Source organism: Carassius gibelio, chromosome A3 (assembly GCF_023724105.1).
Source record: "Carassius gibelio isolate Cgi1373 ecotype wild population from Czech Republic chromosome A3, carGib1.2-hapl.c, whole genome shotgun sequence".
NCBI classification, from domain to species: domain Eukaryota; kingdom Metazoa; phylum Chordata; class Actinopteri; order Cypriniformes; family Cyprinidae; genus Carassius; species Carassius gibelio.
Genome location: NC_068373.1, coordinates 26355655 through 26375555, shown reverse-complemented (window position 1 = coordinate 26375555; position 19901 = coordinate 26355655). Strand labels below are relative to the sequence as shown.

Here is a 19901-nt window from a genome sequence, read left to right as displayed (position 1 = left end):
GAGTAAATATTACTGTTGCTCAAAAAAAAAGGTTTTTCATAAATCTCAGACCTTATTACATTTTTTCTTTATTGCTTACACTCTAAAATCCATTATATTAGCCAAATGTCACCAACATTAAGATTTCTCAAGATTTCTCTCTGGATCAAAACTATAAACATACGAAAAAGCCACTGTGCACTGCAGAAATACAAGTCAGCAAACGTTAACTTCTCTGCATTTATCGCTTTTGTGAACTACAATCATGTTTTAACTAAAGCCTTTAATTTATGCAATTTTCTGCAAAGAGATTTTCCATTACATTTACGGAAATATCCTTTAACCCTAAAGGAAAGAGCTAACAGTACACTGGCAGAAATCAGGAACGGCATCAGGTATGTTAGGGATATACAGAATCATTAACGGAAACAAGCAGAGATCAGGACAGGCAGCAGAGAATCAGAGTCGGTTTAAACAATCCAAGTGAATACACGGGAAGAACAGACACTGGGAAAACCGCTTGAAATGTCAGACAGGCTAAACAAGATTTTGCAATGAGTGAGAGTGATTGTGGTGCTCATATGTGTGTGTAAATGAGTTGCAGGTGTGGCAAGGTGATTGTGATGTAGTGGCTCATGGGAGAAGTAGTTCGGGTGTGGTGCAACAGTAAGAGAGGTGCTAGTGTCCAAGTGATGATATGGTGACATCTGGTGGTTGATGGGTGGAATGGTCCTGAGTGGAGTGCCCTCTACTGAAGTTCATGGGCACTCCAGCTAATGATCGTGACACCACCAAGTGCTTAGTATCACAAAGATGATAAAGCATTGATGATCCTGGTCCTCCAACCCTTCGCAGCCAAAACCCATCAGTGTCATGAGATTTGAAGTTTCTTCTCTTGATATGTATTTATTTGAGCATATGTCACATCATTAGATCCAGAACCTGAAAATATAGAAATGGATCATATTTTATTTTAAGGTTAAATTCTTTCTTTTAACAAACCATTGAGTACATTTTCCTCATACTCCTAAGTTGCTGCTTATTAACAGTAGTTGTTAAATTTAGGTATTGCATAGAATTAGGGATGTATAATATGGTAATGTAAAATATGTGTTTTAAGTAATTATAAACAGACAATATTTTAATTACAGGCATGTTAATAAGCAACTAGTTATTAGTGAGAACTGATCCCCATCCTAAAGTGTTAACTATAAATTATGAAATTTCTAAACATATCATATTGTAATTTCACAGTTCACAGCTTCAAACTAGTGATTACTGTTGTTGTTGTTGTTGTTGTTTTTATTGCTGTTTAGATTTATGGTATAAATCAAAATCAAAGGAGCTACTATTCTGATCTTAAACGGACAAACTTTTGTTTCTGCATACCTTTGTTTTTTTTCTTTTGCCTCGGTTTCTTTGTAGATTTGAGTTCAATTTCAGCATAGGTGAGTTCAGTAGGTCCACTTACGCTGTCTATGATGAAAAAGAGAGAAAAGAATAAGATATGGGTTTTTAGACAGCAGCAGAGCTATGTAGATATGTTGTTTGCTGCGCTCATCCGGTCAATTACACTGACACAGCAAATATGCAAATAAGAACAATAACCCAATTAACCCAGCAGTGTGTTTTAAAAGAGTGCTGCAGCCATGAAGTCAAAACCTGAAAAAAAAATATTCAACAAGGGGTTCCCTCAAGATTTTCCTGTGGATTTTTATAATGGGCTGTTTCAATTGAAACAGACGCCACCCAGTGTTCTGAAAGAATATTAAGCAGCAGAACTGTTTCCAACTTTGAAAATGAATCGTCATATTAGAATGATTTCTAAAGGATCAAAATTCTAAAGGATAAAAATTCAGCTTTGCATCACAGAAATAAATGATAACATAAAGTATAATAAATTTAAAAACAATTATTTTAAATTGTAATAATATATCACAATATACATTTTTTTCTGTATTTTGATCAAATAAATGCAGGTTTTATGAGCGGAAGAAACTTCTTTCAATAACATAAAAAATAGTAATGTTTCCAAACTTTTGCTCTGTACTGTTATTATATTATACAATATATTATACACACATACATATACATTTATCATACATATATACTTCATTTCATATTTCTTGACTGACCAGACTGACCAGACAGCGGTGTGTTGTTTCCCGGGTCACTCTGGTTCTGCTCTGATGTCTTACTTCTATTCTGCTGTTGACTGACACTAGAGGGAAATCTTACACCTAGTGGAACATAAAATGGTTATGTAGCTAAATGTTTTTTATGGAAAGGGGGTCAAAAATAAAATGCAGACTGCTGATCTCCTTTATACACACATGGACGATTAACTTAAGAACCTACAGTATATGCCTCATACAAATAGTGAACATGATGGATTGCTTGACTCACAGTTGTTTTCAGTTACAGTACAGATAATCTGTGATTATTTTGCATTATTTTTATCAATACTTTTCAGTAATTAATGAATTATACTCCAAAGCTTCCTTAGAATGGTCTCCCATCCTGACTACCAAAAATATACTCCAAACTCAGGTTGGGAGAAAAGAAAAACCAGCATAGGCCGGTTTAAGATGCTTCTTTTCAGCAGGACAGACATGCCAAAAGGTTTGGGAACAGAGTTTTGAATTTTAATATCACAAGAGATGAACCTTTGTTGTTTCTGTAGCACCACGGCAGGACTAAGAAGGCAATAATCAAAAATATGACGGTCAGTCCTGCAGTCGCTGCAACTATCATGAAACAGAGACCATCAGATCTTGATGTTCTGGGGGAAGCTGAGATACATATATTTTATTTTAGTGCTGTAATTAACACAGGGATATTTTGAAAGTGTTTATAGTTCTCAATCTCACCTCTGACTGAGACCCAGCTCTTGGGTGACTCTCCTCTCTCTGAGTGTTTGCAGTAGTAGAAACCCTCATGTGACTTTGAGACAGTAGAGATGATCATCTCTGTAGTTTGATTCTGGATGAGTGATCCATCTTTATGGAAATCAGCTCTGAGGTTTGGTGGAGTTGAATGTTGATATAAACAGCGTAGAGTCAGAGTATCTCCTTCAGTCACAGGATGAACAGGACTCTCCAGAATCACACCAGCTACACAAACAGAGGAAATATGCAATGCTGGCAAATAGTAAAATTAAATGAGAAATATAGTAATCATTTTTTATATATATTTAAAAAAACTATTCTGCTCCACTGGTGTGTCCTGCATGTGTATAATCAAATTGCTTTATGCTTTGATTGTAAACTACCAGTGAAATTAATAAATTCACACAGACTCACAGTGTACAGTGATATTAACAGGATGATATTTCTCTCCAGATTCAGACTGACACCAGTACACTCCAGTGTCTGATGGGATGGTGGAGCTGATTGTACATGTAGATCCTGTTTGTGATCCCCACACTGATGATGAACAATCTTCCAGCTGTTTACTTTCTGTGTATCTTCTCACTCTCCATCTATCAGAGTTACTCTGGTCCTCACAGCTCAGAGAGAAAGAGACAAATGTGAAGTGTTGAGTTCTGCTGGGACTGATGATCAGAGAGACTCGAGGAGAAATACCTGAGAAGACAATTAGAGTTAAGTATTTAGAGATGTTTGAGATTTTTTAAAGATAAATATGAACCAATAATTTAAGTGTCTGAACTCACCAGTGACCCATACTGGCTGTGTGTTGCTGTAGGTTGTTTTATATGCTGGTTCTCCTCTCTCTGCTCTGCACACATAAACTCCTGTGTGTTTTAGAGCAGCAGAACTGAAAGTGTAGTTTCCTCCAGCTCCTCTGCTGCTGTCCGAGAGCATCTGATAATGATTGCTGCTTTCTGTTTAAAGTGAGAATGTGAAGATGTTCACTAAGGGAATTAATTTCTGTATGATCCTTATGAATGACGTTCACTGTAACCTGATGTATTCAGATTGTTTCAATACTTTTAATCACAGTTATGTTTTTTTTGAGAAACCCATATGATAAATATTCAGATATAAAGATATTTTTTTTAATTTGGTGATATGTCTGCTTTGTCTGCAGCTCAGCAATTTTAGCAAATAGTTTGCTTTGTACATTCAGATCAACAGCATTAAGGTAGAGATGGTAGACTTATTCACTCATACACGTATGAACTCATATTCTTGATCCTTCCAATCAGTAAATGATCATCTTTGAAGGAGCATTATAGTGTATTTATTTTAAAGTCAGTCTGACCCATTTCAGGGGCTGCCAAAATTAAATCAGAGCTAAAGAAATACATCTTCATATTTACAAGAACAGATTCATTTTATGCATAGGCTTCTTATGGTTTTGATGTCCATTGGCCTTCAAGCCTTCTTTAGTGGGATTGGTAAGCCATTCATACTACAGTCTGACTTTCCAGGGATTTGTGAACACTGTAGCAATATCAGAGCAATGCTGCTTTAGTTTGAGCATCGCATTCAACTTTACAGTAACACTGGTCCACGTAAACAAGATTGGGTTTGGGATGTAGCTAGATAAGCTTGACTAAGTCATATTAAATAATCATTTTGACTTGAATAAAATCTGTTAAAGGGATAGTTCTGTCATTATTTAGTCACCCTCAAGTTCTGCCCAAACCCACATGGAAAAAAATATAGGTTTTGATATAGGTTTTTAATATATGTGACATATATAAAATTGGCCGGTTTACTATATAATATGTACATATATGTACATATATGCACATATATATATATATATATATATATATATATATATATATATATATATATATATATATATATATATATATATATATATATATATATATATATATATATATATATATATATATGTACACAACACACACACACACACACACACACACACACACACACACACACACACACACACACACATATATATATATATATATATATGTACATATATCCACACATATATTTACACATATATGTACATATATGTACACATATATGTACACATATATGTACATATACACATATATGTACACATACAGGTCCTTCTCAAAAAATTAGCATATTGTGATAAAGTTCATTATTTTCCATAATGTAATGATAAAAATTTAACTTGCATATATTTTAGATTCATTGCACACCAACTGAAATATTTCAGCTCTTTGTTGTTTTAATACTGATGATTTTGGCATACAGCTCATGAAAACCCAAGATTCCTATCTCAAAAAATTAGCATATTTCATCTGACCAATAAAAGAAAAGTGTTTTTAATACAAAAAAAGTCAACCTTCAAATAATTATGTTCAGTTATGCACTCAATACTTGGTGGGGAATCCTTTTGCAGAAAAGACTGCTTCAATGCGGCGTGGCATGGAATCAATCAGCCTGTGGCACTGCTGACGTGTTATGGAGGCCCAGGATGCTTCGATAGCTGCCTTAAGCTCATCCAGAGTGTTGGGTCTTGCGTCTCTCAACTTTCTCTTCACAATATCCCACGGATTCTCTATGGGGTTCAGGTCAGGAGAGTTGGCAGTCCAATTGAGCACAGTAATACCATGGTCAGTAAACCATTTACAAGTGGTTTTGGCACTGTGAGCAGGTGCCAGGTAGTGCTGAAAAACTAAATCTTCATCTCCATAAAGCTTTTCAGCAGATGGAAGCATGAAGTGCTCCAAAATCTTCTGATAGCTAGCTGCATTGACCCTGCCCTTGATAAAACACAGTGGACCAACACCAGCAGCTGACATGGCACCCAAGACCATCACTGACTGTGGGTACTTGACACTGGACTTCAGACATTTTGGCATTTCCTTCTCCCCAGTCTTCCTCCAGACTCTGGCACCTTGATTTCCGAATGACATGCAAAATTAGCTTTCATCCAAAAAAAGTACTTTGGACCACTGAGCAACAGTCCAGTGCTGCTTCTCTGTAGCCCATTTCCTGCACATGCCTGTGCACGGTGGCTCTGGATGTTTCTACTCCAGACTCAGTCCACTGCTTCCGCAGATCCCCCAAGGTCTGGAATCGGTCCTTCTCCACAATCTTCCTCAGGGTCCGGTCACCTCTTCTCGTTGTGCAGCGTTTTTTGCCACACTTTTTCCTTCCCACAGACTTCCCACTGAGGTGCCTTGATACAGCACTCTGGGAACAGCCTATTCGTTCAGAAATTTCTTTCTGTGTCTTACCCTCTAACTTGAGAGTGTCAATGATGGCCTTCTGGACAGCAGTCAGGTCGGCAGTCTTACCCATGATTGTGGTTTTGAGTAATGAACCAGGATGGGAGTTTTTAAAAGCCTCAGGAATCTTTTGCAGGTGTTTAGAGTCAATTAGTTGATTTAGATGATTAGGTTAATAGCTTGTTTAGAGAACCTTTTCATGATATGCAAATTTTTGAGATAGGAATTTTGGGTTTTCATGAGCTGTATGCCAAAATCATCAGTATTAAAACAATAAAAGACCTGAAATATTTCAGTTGGTGTGCAATGAATCTAAAATATATGAAAGTTTAAATTTTATCAATGACTTTATCACAATATGCTAATTTTTTGAGAAGGACCTGTATATGTGCATACATATACCTATTTACGTAGGTACACATATGCACGTATATATGCACCTATATGTTCACCTATAATAGTAAAATTATACTATTAGCCAGGGTCAAAACCAGAAACAATCCAAATAAACAAACAAGGAAGGGACAGGAAGGGAACAGGAACGGAAAGAGGAACAGGAACTCGGAATGCGAGGAACTCGGAAGACGAGAAGACTGGGCATGGCAGGAAACGGAAGGAAAGGACTCCATGCAGGCAACAGGAAAAGACTGGTTAATATAGGGAGTCAAGTGACTAATAAGTTAAGGCACCTGGTGCAATTAACAGGAGTTCAATTACTGTGATGAAGGGACAAGGCTTGTGGGAATTGTAGTGCCTACGGTGAGGTGCCTAAGGGGAAGTGAGACCACTAGTGGACACCCAGGGAAACAGAGACCAGATAGCCTGACACATAGCTGCTAGGCAACATAAATAAAAGTCCAAAATGTAGAAATGTACATTATGTATTTACTCAAGATCAATCAAATAGTACAAAACAAAAAATATAGTACAAGAACAAAAATAAGACAAAAAAAAAAAACTGAACAGAATTTTTTTTATCTTGTTGCTCTTCTCAGCTCCATTAGCTATATAGATGACATATCTTGTATGTATAGGGCTAACATGTGGATATGGAGAAGCAATAAAGGAGACCAAAATTTCCTGTATATACACATATATGAACCTCAATTTTGCCTATATGTGGCATATATGGAACAACATGAGGGTGATTAAATGTAAAAAAAAAAAAAAAAAAAAGTAAACTATTTCTTTAATTCAAATTTACCGCATGAAGCACATTATATCTTACCTGATGAAGCAGTTAGAGTGAACCAGCTGAATGTCCAGCCTGTAGAGGAGCCATAAACCTCACAGATCAGAGTCACTGGATCTCCTTCAGTCAACCACTTCTGTGGAGAAACACTTAAAACTGCATGGAGTCTGTCTGAAATAGAGAAATCATTAATTGATTACAAGTGAACATTAATAACTTGTGTGTGTGTGTGTGTGTGTGTGTGTGTGTGTGTGTGTGTGTGTGTGTGTGTGTGTGTGTGTGTGTGTGTGTGTGTGTGTGTGTGTGTGTATGTTTATAGGAAGAGATGATCAAACTCACCTGATACTGTCAGTGTAACTTCATCACTGAAGTTTGATGTTCGTGATCCTCCTCTCTCTGTTCCATTACAGGAGTATTTACCTGCATCAGACTCAGTAACAGGACTGAATGTGTGTTCCTGTAGTTCACTGAAAACACTGTTTGAATCATCTTTATACCAGCTGTACTGCCAGCTAGTGACTCCTTCACCATCAATGTCACATCTGAGAGTGACTATCTCTCCTCTGAATACATGTTGAGCAGGTTTAATGCTCACTTTTGGTTTTGGTCTTTCTGTTAAATGATAACAATTCACAAAGAAAAATTACCTGATAATATAATTAATATATAAATAAAATAATACATGCTAGTTTTAGTCTATGAACAGTTACTATATTGAAAATCACACATGCTAAATCAGGTTAGACTGAAGTGTTGTTCTCTGTAGCTGTTATGGTCATTGATTCAGTGTCTTTTGAATCATTTTCATTGTGTTCTCAGAGCAGATCATTAATCAAAAATACTTGCCATATATTGTAACTGTTACTGGTTCACTGTAATTTGTATAATTTCTTCCTCTTCGTGCTCTGCACCTGTACTCTCCTCCATCAGAGACTTTCACTGAATATATTTTTTTATTTGAAACTTCAGTAGATTCAGTGTTTGAGTTTTTACTCCATAGAAACTCCCATCCATCCCATGACTGATCCACCTCACATTTCAGAGTAAATGAGTCTCCAGTGAACAATGAACTCTGTGGCAGCACAGTCAGAGTTGGTGCGGTAAAATCTGTAAATATAAAATCATTGGTAGCATGTACTGTAGGTAGATTTCATCCTCAAAGATAAATCATTAGGGCATTTTAGATTCACAGAGAATGTTGTCAAACACCATTTTCATGCTAAAGTGTTTCATGCTCTATTTTGTTTTGTGTAGCGCTGCATATATAAATAAATGTATAAACATAAACATTATGATATTTTATAGATTTTGACAAAGCAGATAACTTTTTTAAGGGAATTTAAAGTTAACCATCTAAAGGCAAGAAATGGATGCACGGGATGCACCGAATCCAGGATTTGGATTCGGCCGAATAATGGGGTTTTTTTTTTACGTGGTTTGGTTTCGGCCGAACCTTAGATTTTTTTTCCACCAAACCGAACCCTAGGCTTGCGCTACGCTGGTCTATGGCACGCGGCCATTGATTACGTGATGGTGTTTACATGAGGACCATTCTGTAGCAATATAGAGCCAGTCACAGTGAGCACTGACGTGGAGATAAGCGTTTTTCTCGGTGAGCCTTTGATTCCTCTTAGAGAGAATCCTCTTCAGTGGGGGAAGACAAACCAGCAGTGATTTCCACTGCTAGCAAAAACAGCAAAGATCAACCTCTGTGTGCCACCAACATCTGTGCCCAGTGAAAGACTTTTCAGTACTGCTGGGGACATTCGTTCCCACACTCGCAACCGGCTGTCACTTCTTAATGCAGAGCATCTTGGTTTTTTTTTTAAAGGAAACTCTAATTTCATGTGAAAGGTGTGACGAGCACTCCCAGAGGAATCAGCGTCACCCTGGCAACCAACAGAAAACACCTGCACGTCCTCGTCACCGGCTGATCGGTCACAGCTACTCCCCATCAGCCTGCACACTCTTAAGGAGCACACACTGCACTCAAATGACGGTCTCGAACCGAATGCAATGCTAGTCTAATCCCTGTCTCATTTCTTCACAGAAAGCAGCGAGTGACCGACAGCCCACCCAATTTGCAGCACGTCAGGACACCCACTTTCACCTTTACTGGCACCGAAGAGCACGGAGAGCACACGGGAAGCACCGGCCACCAGAAAGCGGAGCAGCACATTTCACCAGGCACCCCACAATATTCAATAAATCCACCCTCCGAGGCTTTTGATTTCACACACCCCTTGTCGAGTGATTCTTCACCCCTTGACAGTGGTGGAGAATGCAGGCAGAACAGTGAAGAATTACCGACAAGATCACCGCCCCAACTCCTAATTTTTTTCCCCTCTTTCCCTGTTTGTGTCACCAGCACCAAGGAAGGCGGCGCGCGCGCGTCCCCGCGATGGAGGTCGTCTTACAACGCCTCGCTGAAGTGAGCATCCGCCAGCAGCAAATAGCGGAACACCTCGCCACTTGCCTGGGCAGGACGGAGGATGAACTCGCCACCGTCCGGGCCGCCACAGCCCAGGGCGTTCCGCTACCTGAGCCTCGGGCACAAGCCAACCGCCTGTTACCCAAGATGACAGCCGATGACGATGTGGAGACCTTCCTTCAAGTATTCGAAAACACCGCCCACCAGGAGGGATGGCCCGAGGACGAGTGGGCACGTGCGCTGGCACCCCTCCTCACCAGTGAAGCACAGAGGGCTTACTTCTTGCTCCCCTTGACGACTGCCGACAGTTATGCTGAAGTTAAGCGAGAGATCCTGGCGAGACTGGGCCTCTCCCCTGTATGCGCCACCCAGCAGTTCCACGAATGGGAATACAAGCCCCGGGTGCCAGCCCGTGCCCTGGCGGCGGAACTCAGCCGCATCATCCAGCACTGGTTGTTGGATGGAGACCCCACCCCAACACAGGTAGTGGAACGAGTGGTGGTCGATCGCCTCCTGCACGCACTACATCGCGCCCACCGTCAGGCCGTCGGCATGAGGAACCCAAGTAATGTCCGGGAACTAGTGGAGGTGATTGAGCTGGCGGATGCTGTCCATCACAGCGGGGCAGGGGACCGGCTGCCGTCATTCCCCCAGAGGGTTGTCCAGGAGCGACGCCCGCTCGAAGGCACCACGTGACCAGTCAACAGGCCGATGGTTCCCACCTAGAGATGAGCCCATGCCAAGCGCAGATCCACCATCGCCTCCGCGAGCCTTGCTGGCAGGCTTCATCATCCACCAGCGAGTACCGGTGGGAGCCCCCGAAGCAGAGGTGAAGGTGGATGGAAGACGGTTCCGGGCCCTGTTGGACTCAGGCAGTGCGGTCACTCTCATCCAGTCGCGGCTGTGCGCCCCTCGAGGCGGCCGGAGAAACTTCCTACCGATTACCTGTGTGCAGTGCACAGAGACACTCGCCAAGTACTGGCCCATGAGATGGTCATTTCGTCCCCCCAAGGCACCTGGCCGGTGGAGGTAGGCCTGGTGAAGGACCTGTCGGTGGCCGTACTGCTTGGAAGGGATTGGCCTGTCTTCGAGAAGCTGCCTTCCACCACTACTCAGCCTGCAAGCCCCAAGGGGAACCATCGAAGACCGAGGTGGCCGCCTGGACCCCGCCGCGGACCGGCCCTGCTCGCCTCCGACAGTGGGAGAGAAGGTGAGGCCCCCTCCCAATCTACTAATCTGTTCTATGATGTGTACCAACAGACCGCTGGAGGGGGCTCTTTTGCCAAGGAACAGAGGGAGGACAACCGACTCAAGCACAGTTGGAGTCAGGTGCGAGTCATAGATGGAGAGGACGTCCTCCCCCGGCCCCACCCTCTCCCACATTTTGTTGTAGAGAATGGCCTGCTGTATTGTGTCACCCAGCGGAGGGGGGAGGAGAAAAAGTTACTAGTCGTGCCTCGAGCCAAGACCGAGACCATCCTAGAACTGGCACATTCCCACCCCATGGCAGGACACCTCGCCACAGCCAACACTGCTCAACGCATCAGCGACCGCTTCCACTGGCCGGGCCTGGAGGGCGAAGTAAAGCGGTTCTGCCAAGCCTGCCCGACCTGTCAGGCCACATCGCCCAGGACTCCTCCCTCCAGCCCGCTCATCCCGCTGCCTATCATCGAGGTGCCCTTCGAGCAGATTGGAATGGACATAGTGGGGCCGTTGCCTAAGTCTGCCCGAGGGCATGAGCACATCCTGGTCATCGTCGACAATGCCACCCGGTACCCAGAAGCAGTCCCCCTGCGGAAGACCATCGCAAACTCCCCCTCGGAGATCCTGACTGACCAGGGAACCCCCTTCATGTCCCGGCTAATGGCGGACCTCTGCCGGCTGCTGCAGGTGAAGCAGTTGAGGACCACCGTCTCCCCCAAACCGATGGGCTCATAGAGAGATTTAACCAGACCCTCAAGCAAATGCTAAGACGTGTAGCGGCGGAGGACAAGCGGGATTGGGACCTCATGATCCCCTACGTGCTCTTTGGGATCCGCAAAGTTCCTCAGGCCTCAACTGGCTTCAGCCCCTTCAAGCTCCTGTTTGGCCGTCAACCTCAGGGCCTCTTGGACGTGGCCCGGGAAGCGTGGGAGCAGCAGCCGGCCCCTCATCGTACCATCATTGAGCACGTCCGACAAATGAGGGAACGGAATGACCGAGGACGACGGGAGGCAGAGCAACTCTACCACATCAACCTCCTGAAGAAATGGGTGGGGACCCGGGACCAAGTAGCTGACCTGAGCCTCACCGAGGACGTTGGACGTTGTTTACTTCATTAATGTGTTTTACTGTGTTAATGGAAAAAGGATGCGATAAGGATTCAGTTTCTGATTCTTCTGAATCTTAAACAATGGATTCGGTATTCGGCCGAACCCCAAAAAATCTGGATTCGGTGCATCGCTACTAAAAATACATTCTTAATACTGAATATATATATATATATATATATATATATATATATATATATATATATATATATATATATATATATATTCAGTACACAGAGTTAATTGTTTACATATACAATTTATTATGGATTTAATCTCTAAGAGCAGAGAGTAAAAATTTAAGGAAGATTAGTTCACTTGATCATTTACATAATACGATATTTCACCTCTGACTGACATCCAGCTCTTGGGTGACTCTCCTCTCTCTGAGTGTTTGCAGTAGTAGAAACCCTCATGTGACTTTGAGACAGTAGAGATGATCATCTCTGTAGTTTGATTCTGGATGAGTGATCCATCTTTATAGAAATCAGCTCTGGGGTTTGATGGAGTTGAATGTTGATATAAACAGCGTAGAGTCAGAGTATCTCCTTCAATCACAGGATGAACAGGACTCTCCAGAATCACACCAGCTACAGAAACAGAGGAAACATGCAATGTTGGCAAAATATTAAAATTATATGAAAAATATAGTAACAAAAAATAGTTTATTTATTTTATGACAAAACTATTCTTTGTGCTGCCTGCCCCACTGATGCATCCTACATGTGTTTAATCAACCTGCTTTATGATTTGATTGGAAATTACCAGTGAAATTAATAAATTCACACAGACTCACAGTGTACAGTGATATTAACAGGATGATATTTCTCTCCAGATTGAGACTGACACCAGTACACTCCAATGTCTGATGTGCTGGTGGAACTGATTGTACAGGTAGATCCTGTTTGTGCAGCCTGGTGTAATGATGAACAATCTTCCAGCTGTCCACTCTCTGTGTATCTTCTCACTCTCCATCTATCAGAGTTACTCTGGTCCTCACAGCTCAGAGAGAGACAGAGAGATGTGAAGTGTTGAGTTCTGCCGGGACTGATGATCAGAGAGACTCGAGGAGAAACACCTGAGAAGACAATTAGAGTTAAGCATTTAGAAATTTTTGATATTTTTTTTAATAAATATGAACCAATAATTTAAGTGTCTGAACTCACCAGTGACCCATACTGGCTGTGTGTTGCTGTAGGTTGTTTTATATGCTGGTTTTCCTCTCTCGGCTCTGCACACATAAACTCCTGTGTGTTTTAGAGCAGCAGAACTGACAGTGTAGTTTCCTCCAGCTCCTCTGCTGCTGTCTGAGAGCATCTGATAATGATTGCTGCTTTCTGTTTAAAGTGAGAATGTGAAGATGTTCACTAAGGGAATTAATTTCTGTATGCTCCTTATGAATGACTTTCACTGTAAAATGATGGATTCAGATGGTTTCAATTCTTTTAATTTCAGTAATGTTTTTTTATTTTTTATTTTTTTATTTATTTTCTTATAAACAATACAATAAATTTTCGGATATATAGAAATTTGTAAACTTTGTCCATTGACCTTCAAGCCTTCTTTAGTTGGATTGGTAAGCCATTCATACTACAGTCTGACCTCCCAGGGATTTGGGAACACTGTAGCAATATCAGAGCATTGCTGCTTTTGTTTGATCATCGAATTCAGCTTGACAGTAACACTGGTCCACGTAAACAAGTTTGGGTTCGGGATGTAGTTAGATCAGCTTGACTTAGACATATTAAATAATAATTTTGACTTGAATAAAATCTGTTAAAGGGATAGTTCTGTCATCATTTACTCACCCTCAAGTTCTGCCCAAACTGTTGCTGGTAGCCACTGACTTCCATAGTATGGGGTGGGGGGGGGGGATACTATGGAAGTCAGTGTCTACAACTGTTTGGTTGTACAACATTCTTCTAATTATTTTAGTTTGTGTTCAACAGAGGGAGAAAAATATATATCTAGATTTGGAACAATAAGATGGTGAATTATTGTAAAAAAAATAAAAATAAATAATATATATATAATTGAACTATTTCTTTCATTCAAAGTTACCACCTGAAGCACATTATATCTTACCTGATGAAGCAGTTAGAGTGAACCAGCTGAATGTCCAGTCTGTAGAGGAGCCATAAACCTCACAGATCAGAGTCACTGGATCTCCTTCAGTCAACCACTTCTGTGGAGAAACACTTAAAACTGCATGGAGTCTGTCTGAAATAGAGAAATCACTAGTTAATAACATGTTAACAATTATAACTTGTGTGTGTTAATAGGAGGAGATTATCAAACTCACCTAATACTGTCAGTGTAACTGTATCACTGATGTTTGATGTTCGTGATCCTCCTCTCTCTGCTCCATTACAGGAGTATTTACCTGTGTCAGACTCAGTAACAGGACTGAATGTGTGTTCCTGTAGTTCACTGAAAGCATTAGCTGAACCATCTTTATACCAGCTGTACTGCCAGCTAGTGACTCCTTCACCATCAATGTCACATCTAAGTGTAACTATCTCTCCTCTGAATACATGTTGAGCAGGTTTAATGCTCACGTTTGGTTTTGGTCTTTCTGTTAAATAATAACAATTCACAAAGAAAAATTACCTGATAATATAATACATATGCAAATAAAATAATATATGCTGATTTTAGTCTATTGTAACAGACACCCCAGGTTCCATCACCAACCAATCACAGCACACTCCCTCACTTCAGTACTAATCACTCCCACCTGTTCCTCATCCACCTGCAATCACCAGCTCTCATAAATACCACACACAAGCTCCCAGTCGGCGTCCGGTCTCGTTTGCAACAACGTATAACCTCCATGCTTACTCTAAGGACTAATGATCTCTCTACTTACCTTATTTATAATATAAAACAAGGGGAAATGTCTGTCAGTGAATGGGAGTGGTCCTGTCCCAGCAGCAGGGGAGTTCTAGCTGCCATCCTCCAAACTCAACCCGGCGGAGGTCAATTACGATATTGGCAACCGAGAGCTACTGGCCATCAAGTTGGCTCTGGAAGAGTGGAGGCACTGGCTAGAGGGAGCCAAACACCCTTTCCAAGTTCTCACAGACCATAAGAACCTTGAGTATCTACGCATGGACAAAAGGCTTAATCCAAGGCAGGCCCGCTGGGCGCTATTCTTCACCCGCTTCAACTTCTCCATCTCGTACCGCCCAGGGGCCAAAAACATCAAGGCTGAAGCCCTGTCCCAGTCTGAAACTATACTTCCTGAGAAGGTAATCATCAGTCCTTTCATCTGGTCAACCGAGACCCTACCCTCCTCCGATCCCTCCACCAACACTCCGCCGGGTTGTCCACCAGGATGGCAATACATCCCCAGGACACCGCGCACTGCTCACCCGGTGGTCAATGAAACCCTCTTGCTGCTAAGAGAATGCTTCTGGTGGCCCAACATGGCATCGGAGATCAGAAGGTACATGCACGGATGTAAAGACTGCGCCATCTCCAAGAGTCCACGCCACTTACCATCAGGCAAGCTCCACCCTCTGCCCGTCCCGAACCATCCATGGTCACACCTAGGGGTGGACTTCATCACAGATCTGCCTCCCTCTGACAACAACACTTGTGTCCTTGTTATAGTTGACCGGTTCTCTAAATTATGTCATCTTCTCCCCTTGAAAGGTCTACCCACGGTCATGGAAATGGCCGAGATAATGTTCAACCACATCTTCAGATACTTTGGCATTCCCGAAGACATCGTCTCCGACAGAGATCCCCAGTTCATCTCCCGGGTTTGGAGAGCTTTCCACTCACTCCTAGGTGTGGCCATCAGTCTGTCCTCTGGTTACCATCCCTTGTCTAACCGCAGACAGAGAGGAAGAATCAGGAGATCGTCCGATTCCTCCATACCTTCTGCCATGGCCAACAGGACTCTTGGAACCAGTTCCTAGGGTGGGCCAAGTACGCACAGAACTCCCTACGACAACCTACCACCGGACTCACTCCAGTGTGTGCTCGGCTACCAACCACCGCTCTTCCCATGGTCAGGTGAGCCCTCGGATGTCCCATCGAACGACTACTGGTTCCAAGAGACCTAGAGGGTCTGGGATGCGGCCCACCACCAACTGCAATGGATCCTACATAGGCACAGGATGACAGCCGACCTTCACCGCTCTGACGCCCCGGAATACCAACCTGGACGAACATCTGGCTGTAAACCCGAGACATCTGCCTGTGCCTACTATGCCGCAAGCTTAGTCACAGATTCTTTGGCCTGTTCACCATCACCAAGCAGATCAATCGGGTCACCTTCAAATACCACCTGCAACCTGAGTACCATATTCACCCCAATTTCCATGTCTCACTCCTCAAACCTTACCATCCTTCTGTTTCTCCCTCCACAGAGCCTGGTGTAGCCGAAGCCCCCCTTCCTCTCCTCCTTGATGACGGAGCTGCCTACGAAGTTCATGACACCTTGGACTCCCGGCGGCGTGGCGGACAACTTGAGTACCTAGTGGACTGGGAAGGATACGGTCCAGAGGAATGCTCCTGGGTGTCATGCAACGACATCCTGGATCCGAACCTACTACACATTCCACTCCAATCACCCCAAAAGACCGGCTCCATGAGGAAGAGGACATCCACCACGTCACCGGGGTCCTCTACACTAGGGGTACTGTATTAGACATGCCAAGTTCCATCACCAACCAATCACAGTGGCCTCCCTCACCTGAGTACTAATCACACCCACCTGCTCCTCATCCACCTGCAATCACCAGCTCACATAAATTCCACACACACGCACCCAGTCAGCGTCCAGACTAATTTGCAACAAAGTCTAACCTGCATGCTTACTCTAAGGTCTAACGATCTCTCTACTTACCTCTCTCCAGTGATCTCTAGTGTCTCCAGGTCTCCATCGTGTGTGTGTGTGTCCACTATCTCCAGCATCTAGAACTCCTCTCCAACGGATCTAATCTACTTCACCTCCATCAACTATACCTCACCCTGCACTACCTGCTCCTCTGCTTGTGCCTCATTAAACTGTGTTATCTGTTATTTCAGCCTCCTGTCCCGGTTTACTGTAACATCTATGAACAGTTTATCTATGGAATAACACACATACTAAATCAGGATAGACTGAAGTGTTGTTCTCTGTAGCTGTTATGGTCATAGATTCAGTGTTTTTTTTATCATTTTCATTGTGTTCTCAAAGCAGATTATTATGTGATCAAAAATACTTGCCGTGTATTGTCACTGTTACTGGTTTACTGTAATCTGTATAATATTTTCCTCTTCGTGCTCTGCACCTGTACTCTCCTCCATCAGAGACTTTCACTGAATCGACTGTTTTAGTTGAAGCTTCAGTAGATTCAGTGTTTGAGTTTTTACTCCAGAGAAACTCCCATCCATCCCATGAATGATCCACCTCACATCTCAGAGTAACTGAGTCTCCAGTGAACAATGAACTCTGTGGCAGCACAATCAGAGTTGGCGTGGTAAAATCTGTAATTATAAAATAATTGGAAGCATTAGTTGTGAAAGTTTTTCCGCAGAAGATTTCACCCTCAAAGATAAATCGTTAATGCATTTTAGATTCACAGAGAATAGTGTCAAACACCATTTTAATGCTAAAGTGTTTCATGCTCTAGTGTGTTTTGTGAAGTGCTGAATATATAAATATATGTATAATCAAACATTATGATATTTTATAGATTTTGACAAAGCAGATAACTTTTTTAAGGGAAGTCAAGTCACCTTTATTTATATAGCGCTTTAAACAAAATACATTGCGTCAAAGCAACTGAAAAACATTCATTAGGAAAACTGTGTCAATAATGCAAAATGACAGTTAAAGGCAGTTCATCATTGAATTCAGTGATGTCATCTCTTTAAATAGTTTCTGTGCATTTGTTTGCAATCAAGTCAACAATATCGCTGTAGATGAAGTGACCCCAACTAAGCAAGCCAGAGGTGATGGCGACAAGGAACCGAAACTCCATTGGTGACAGAATGGACAAAAAAACCTTGGGAGAAACCAGGCTCAGTTGGGGGGGGGGGGGTTCTCCTCTGACCAGACGAGACCAGCAGTTAAATTCCAGGCTGCAGCAAAGTCAGATTGTGCAGAAGAATCTGTTTCCTGTGGTCTTGTCCTGGTGGTCATCTGAGACAAGGTCTTTACAGGGGATCTGTATCTGGGGCTCTAGTTGTCCTTGTCTCCGCTGTCTTTCAGAGATGTAGAGGTCCTTTCTAGGTGCTGATCCACCATCTGGTCTGGATACATACTGGATCCGGGTGACTGCAGTGACCCATTGATCTGGATACAGACTCCATCTGGTGGGAAGTGTTCCCGGTTCCGGTTTACCTAATTAATGCAGTCTAAAAATCCTTTAACGGATTTGGATATTAAAAGCATATTAGTATGTTATGTGTAAGCCAGGTTAAAGATATAGGTCTTTAATCTAGATTTAAACTGCAAGAGTGTGTCTGCCTCCCGAACAATGTTAGGTAGGTTATTCCAGAGTTTAGGCACCAAATCGGAAAAGGATCTGCAGCCCGCAGTTGATTTTGATATTCTAGGTATTATAAAATTACATTTGCCAAGATGTCAGGCGCTCTGGCTCCCGGTAAACATTTTACTATGGTGGCTGGGGTCTATATTCACGTTCCGTACAATAGAATCGCCAATAACTAGAGCACTTTCATCAGGTTTCTCAGTGGGTCCGTCACTAAGTGGTGAGAACCTGTTTAATGTTTTGATCGGAACAGAAGATTGGTGTTTTGACCCACGACTGTGCTGCCTCACTGTCACCCAGTTGCCCTGCTGCAGGGGCTCTGTTGTTGGAACCGAACAAGGTACAGGAATCCCTGAGCTAGACACATCCAAAGCCGTATCTAAAGCCCTAACATTCTTACTGTCCTCAATTAAAGTTTGGATATGTGTCTCCTATTCTGAAATCTTCTCTGTCAACCCAACTATTTCCCTGCATTTATCACATGTGAATCCCTCATCTGCGACAGAGATCGATAAACTGTACATGTGGCAAGAGGTGCAAATAACAATAGCAGGAGAAGCCATTACTCACCTTGCTTGATGAAATATTCTTACCACAGTTGTTTAAAGAACTTGTGAAAAACTGGAGCGAAAGAGAGGAGAGGATAAAAGAAAACAGCAATAGGTTCGAATGAAAACACTAATGACAAGCTAACGAGTGGTAACGCAACGCAGGTGCACTGCACTCATGGATATAAAATAAAAGTAAACGATCAAAATCTGATGAGATTGATTGATAATATCAGAAATATGGTGTGAATTAAGTTATATTTTATCATTTTAAACAAGAGAGAGTGATAGTAAGATACAGATTTTAGAGAGAAAACAGCTACACAGAGCTATGATCAGCTGCAGCAAGGCCAGAACTAAAAGTTAACCATCTAAAGAGATGTCAACAGGCAACGTGGAAAACAAAACTCCAGAACTGATTCAGCAAATACCAATACAAAGCTCAAAACCGAATGATGGGAAAACAGACTGACCTACAGTTAACGCAACAGAACATTTCTTTCACAAACATCACTGCACAATTGCTCTCTAAAGTTCATTGTTTACTCATACAATTTATTGTGGATTAGAATCTCTAAGAGCAGAAAGTAAAAAGTTAAGGAAGATTAGTTCACTTGGTCATTTACATAATATAATATTTATTTCACCTCTGACTGACATCCAGCTCTTGGGGGACTCTCCTCTCTCTGAGTGTTTGCAGTAGTAGAAACCCTCATGTGACTTTGAGACAGTAGAGATGATCATCTCTGTAGTTTTATTCTGGATGAGTGATGCATCTTTATAGAAATCAGCTCTGAGGTTTGTTG

At 42.2% G+C, this 19901-nt stretch overlaps 1 protein-coding gene across 1 annotated transcript in view; it reads right to left on the bottom strand.

Annotated features, from left to right (window-relative positions):
- LOC127953780 (basement membrane-specific heparan sulfate proteoglycan core protein) overlaps positions 1-19901 on the bottom strand; it is a 287372-nt gene that overhangs the window by 195716 nt on the left and 71755 nt on the right. Inside the window, exons 4-10 of the mRNA XM_052553074.1 lie at positions 14359-14439; positions 14142-14276; positions 13223-13393; positions 12853-13134; positions 12404-12646; positions 8159-8423; positions 7737-7924 (exon numbers count right to left, since the gene is read on the bottom strand). Of these exons, the coding sequence (XP_052409034.1) occupies positions 7737-7924; positions 8159-8423; positions 12404-12646; positions 12853-13134; positions 13223-13393; positions 14142-14276; positions 14359-14439 (1365 nt within the window). The remainder of the gene's footprint in view (positions 1-7736; positions 7925-8158; positions 8424-12403; positions 12647-12852; positions 13135-13222; positions 13394-14141; positions 14277-14358; positions 14440-19901) is intronic.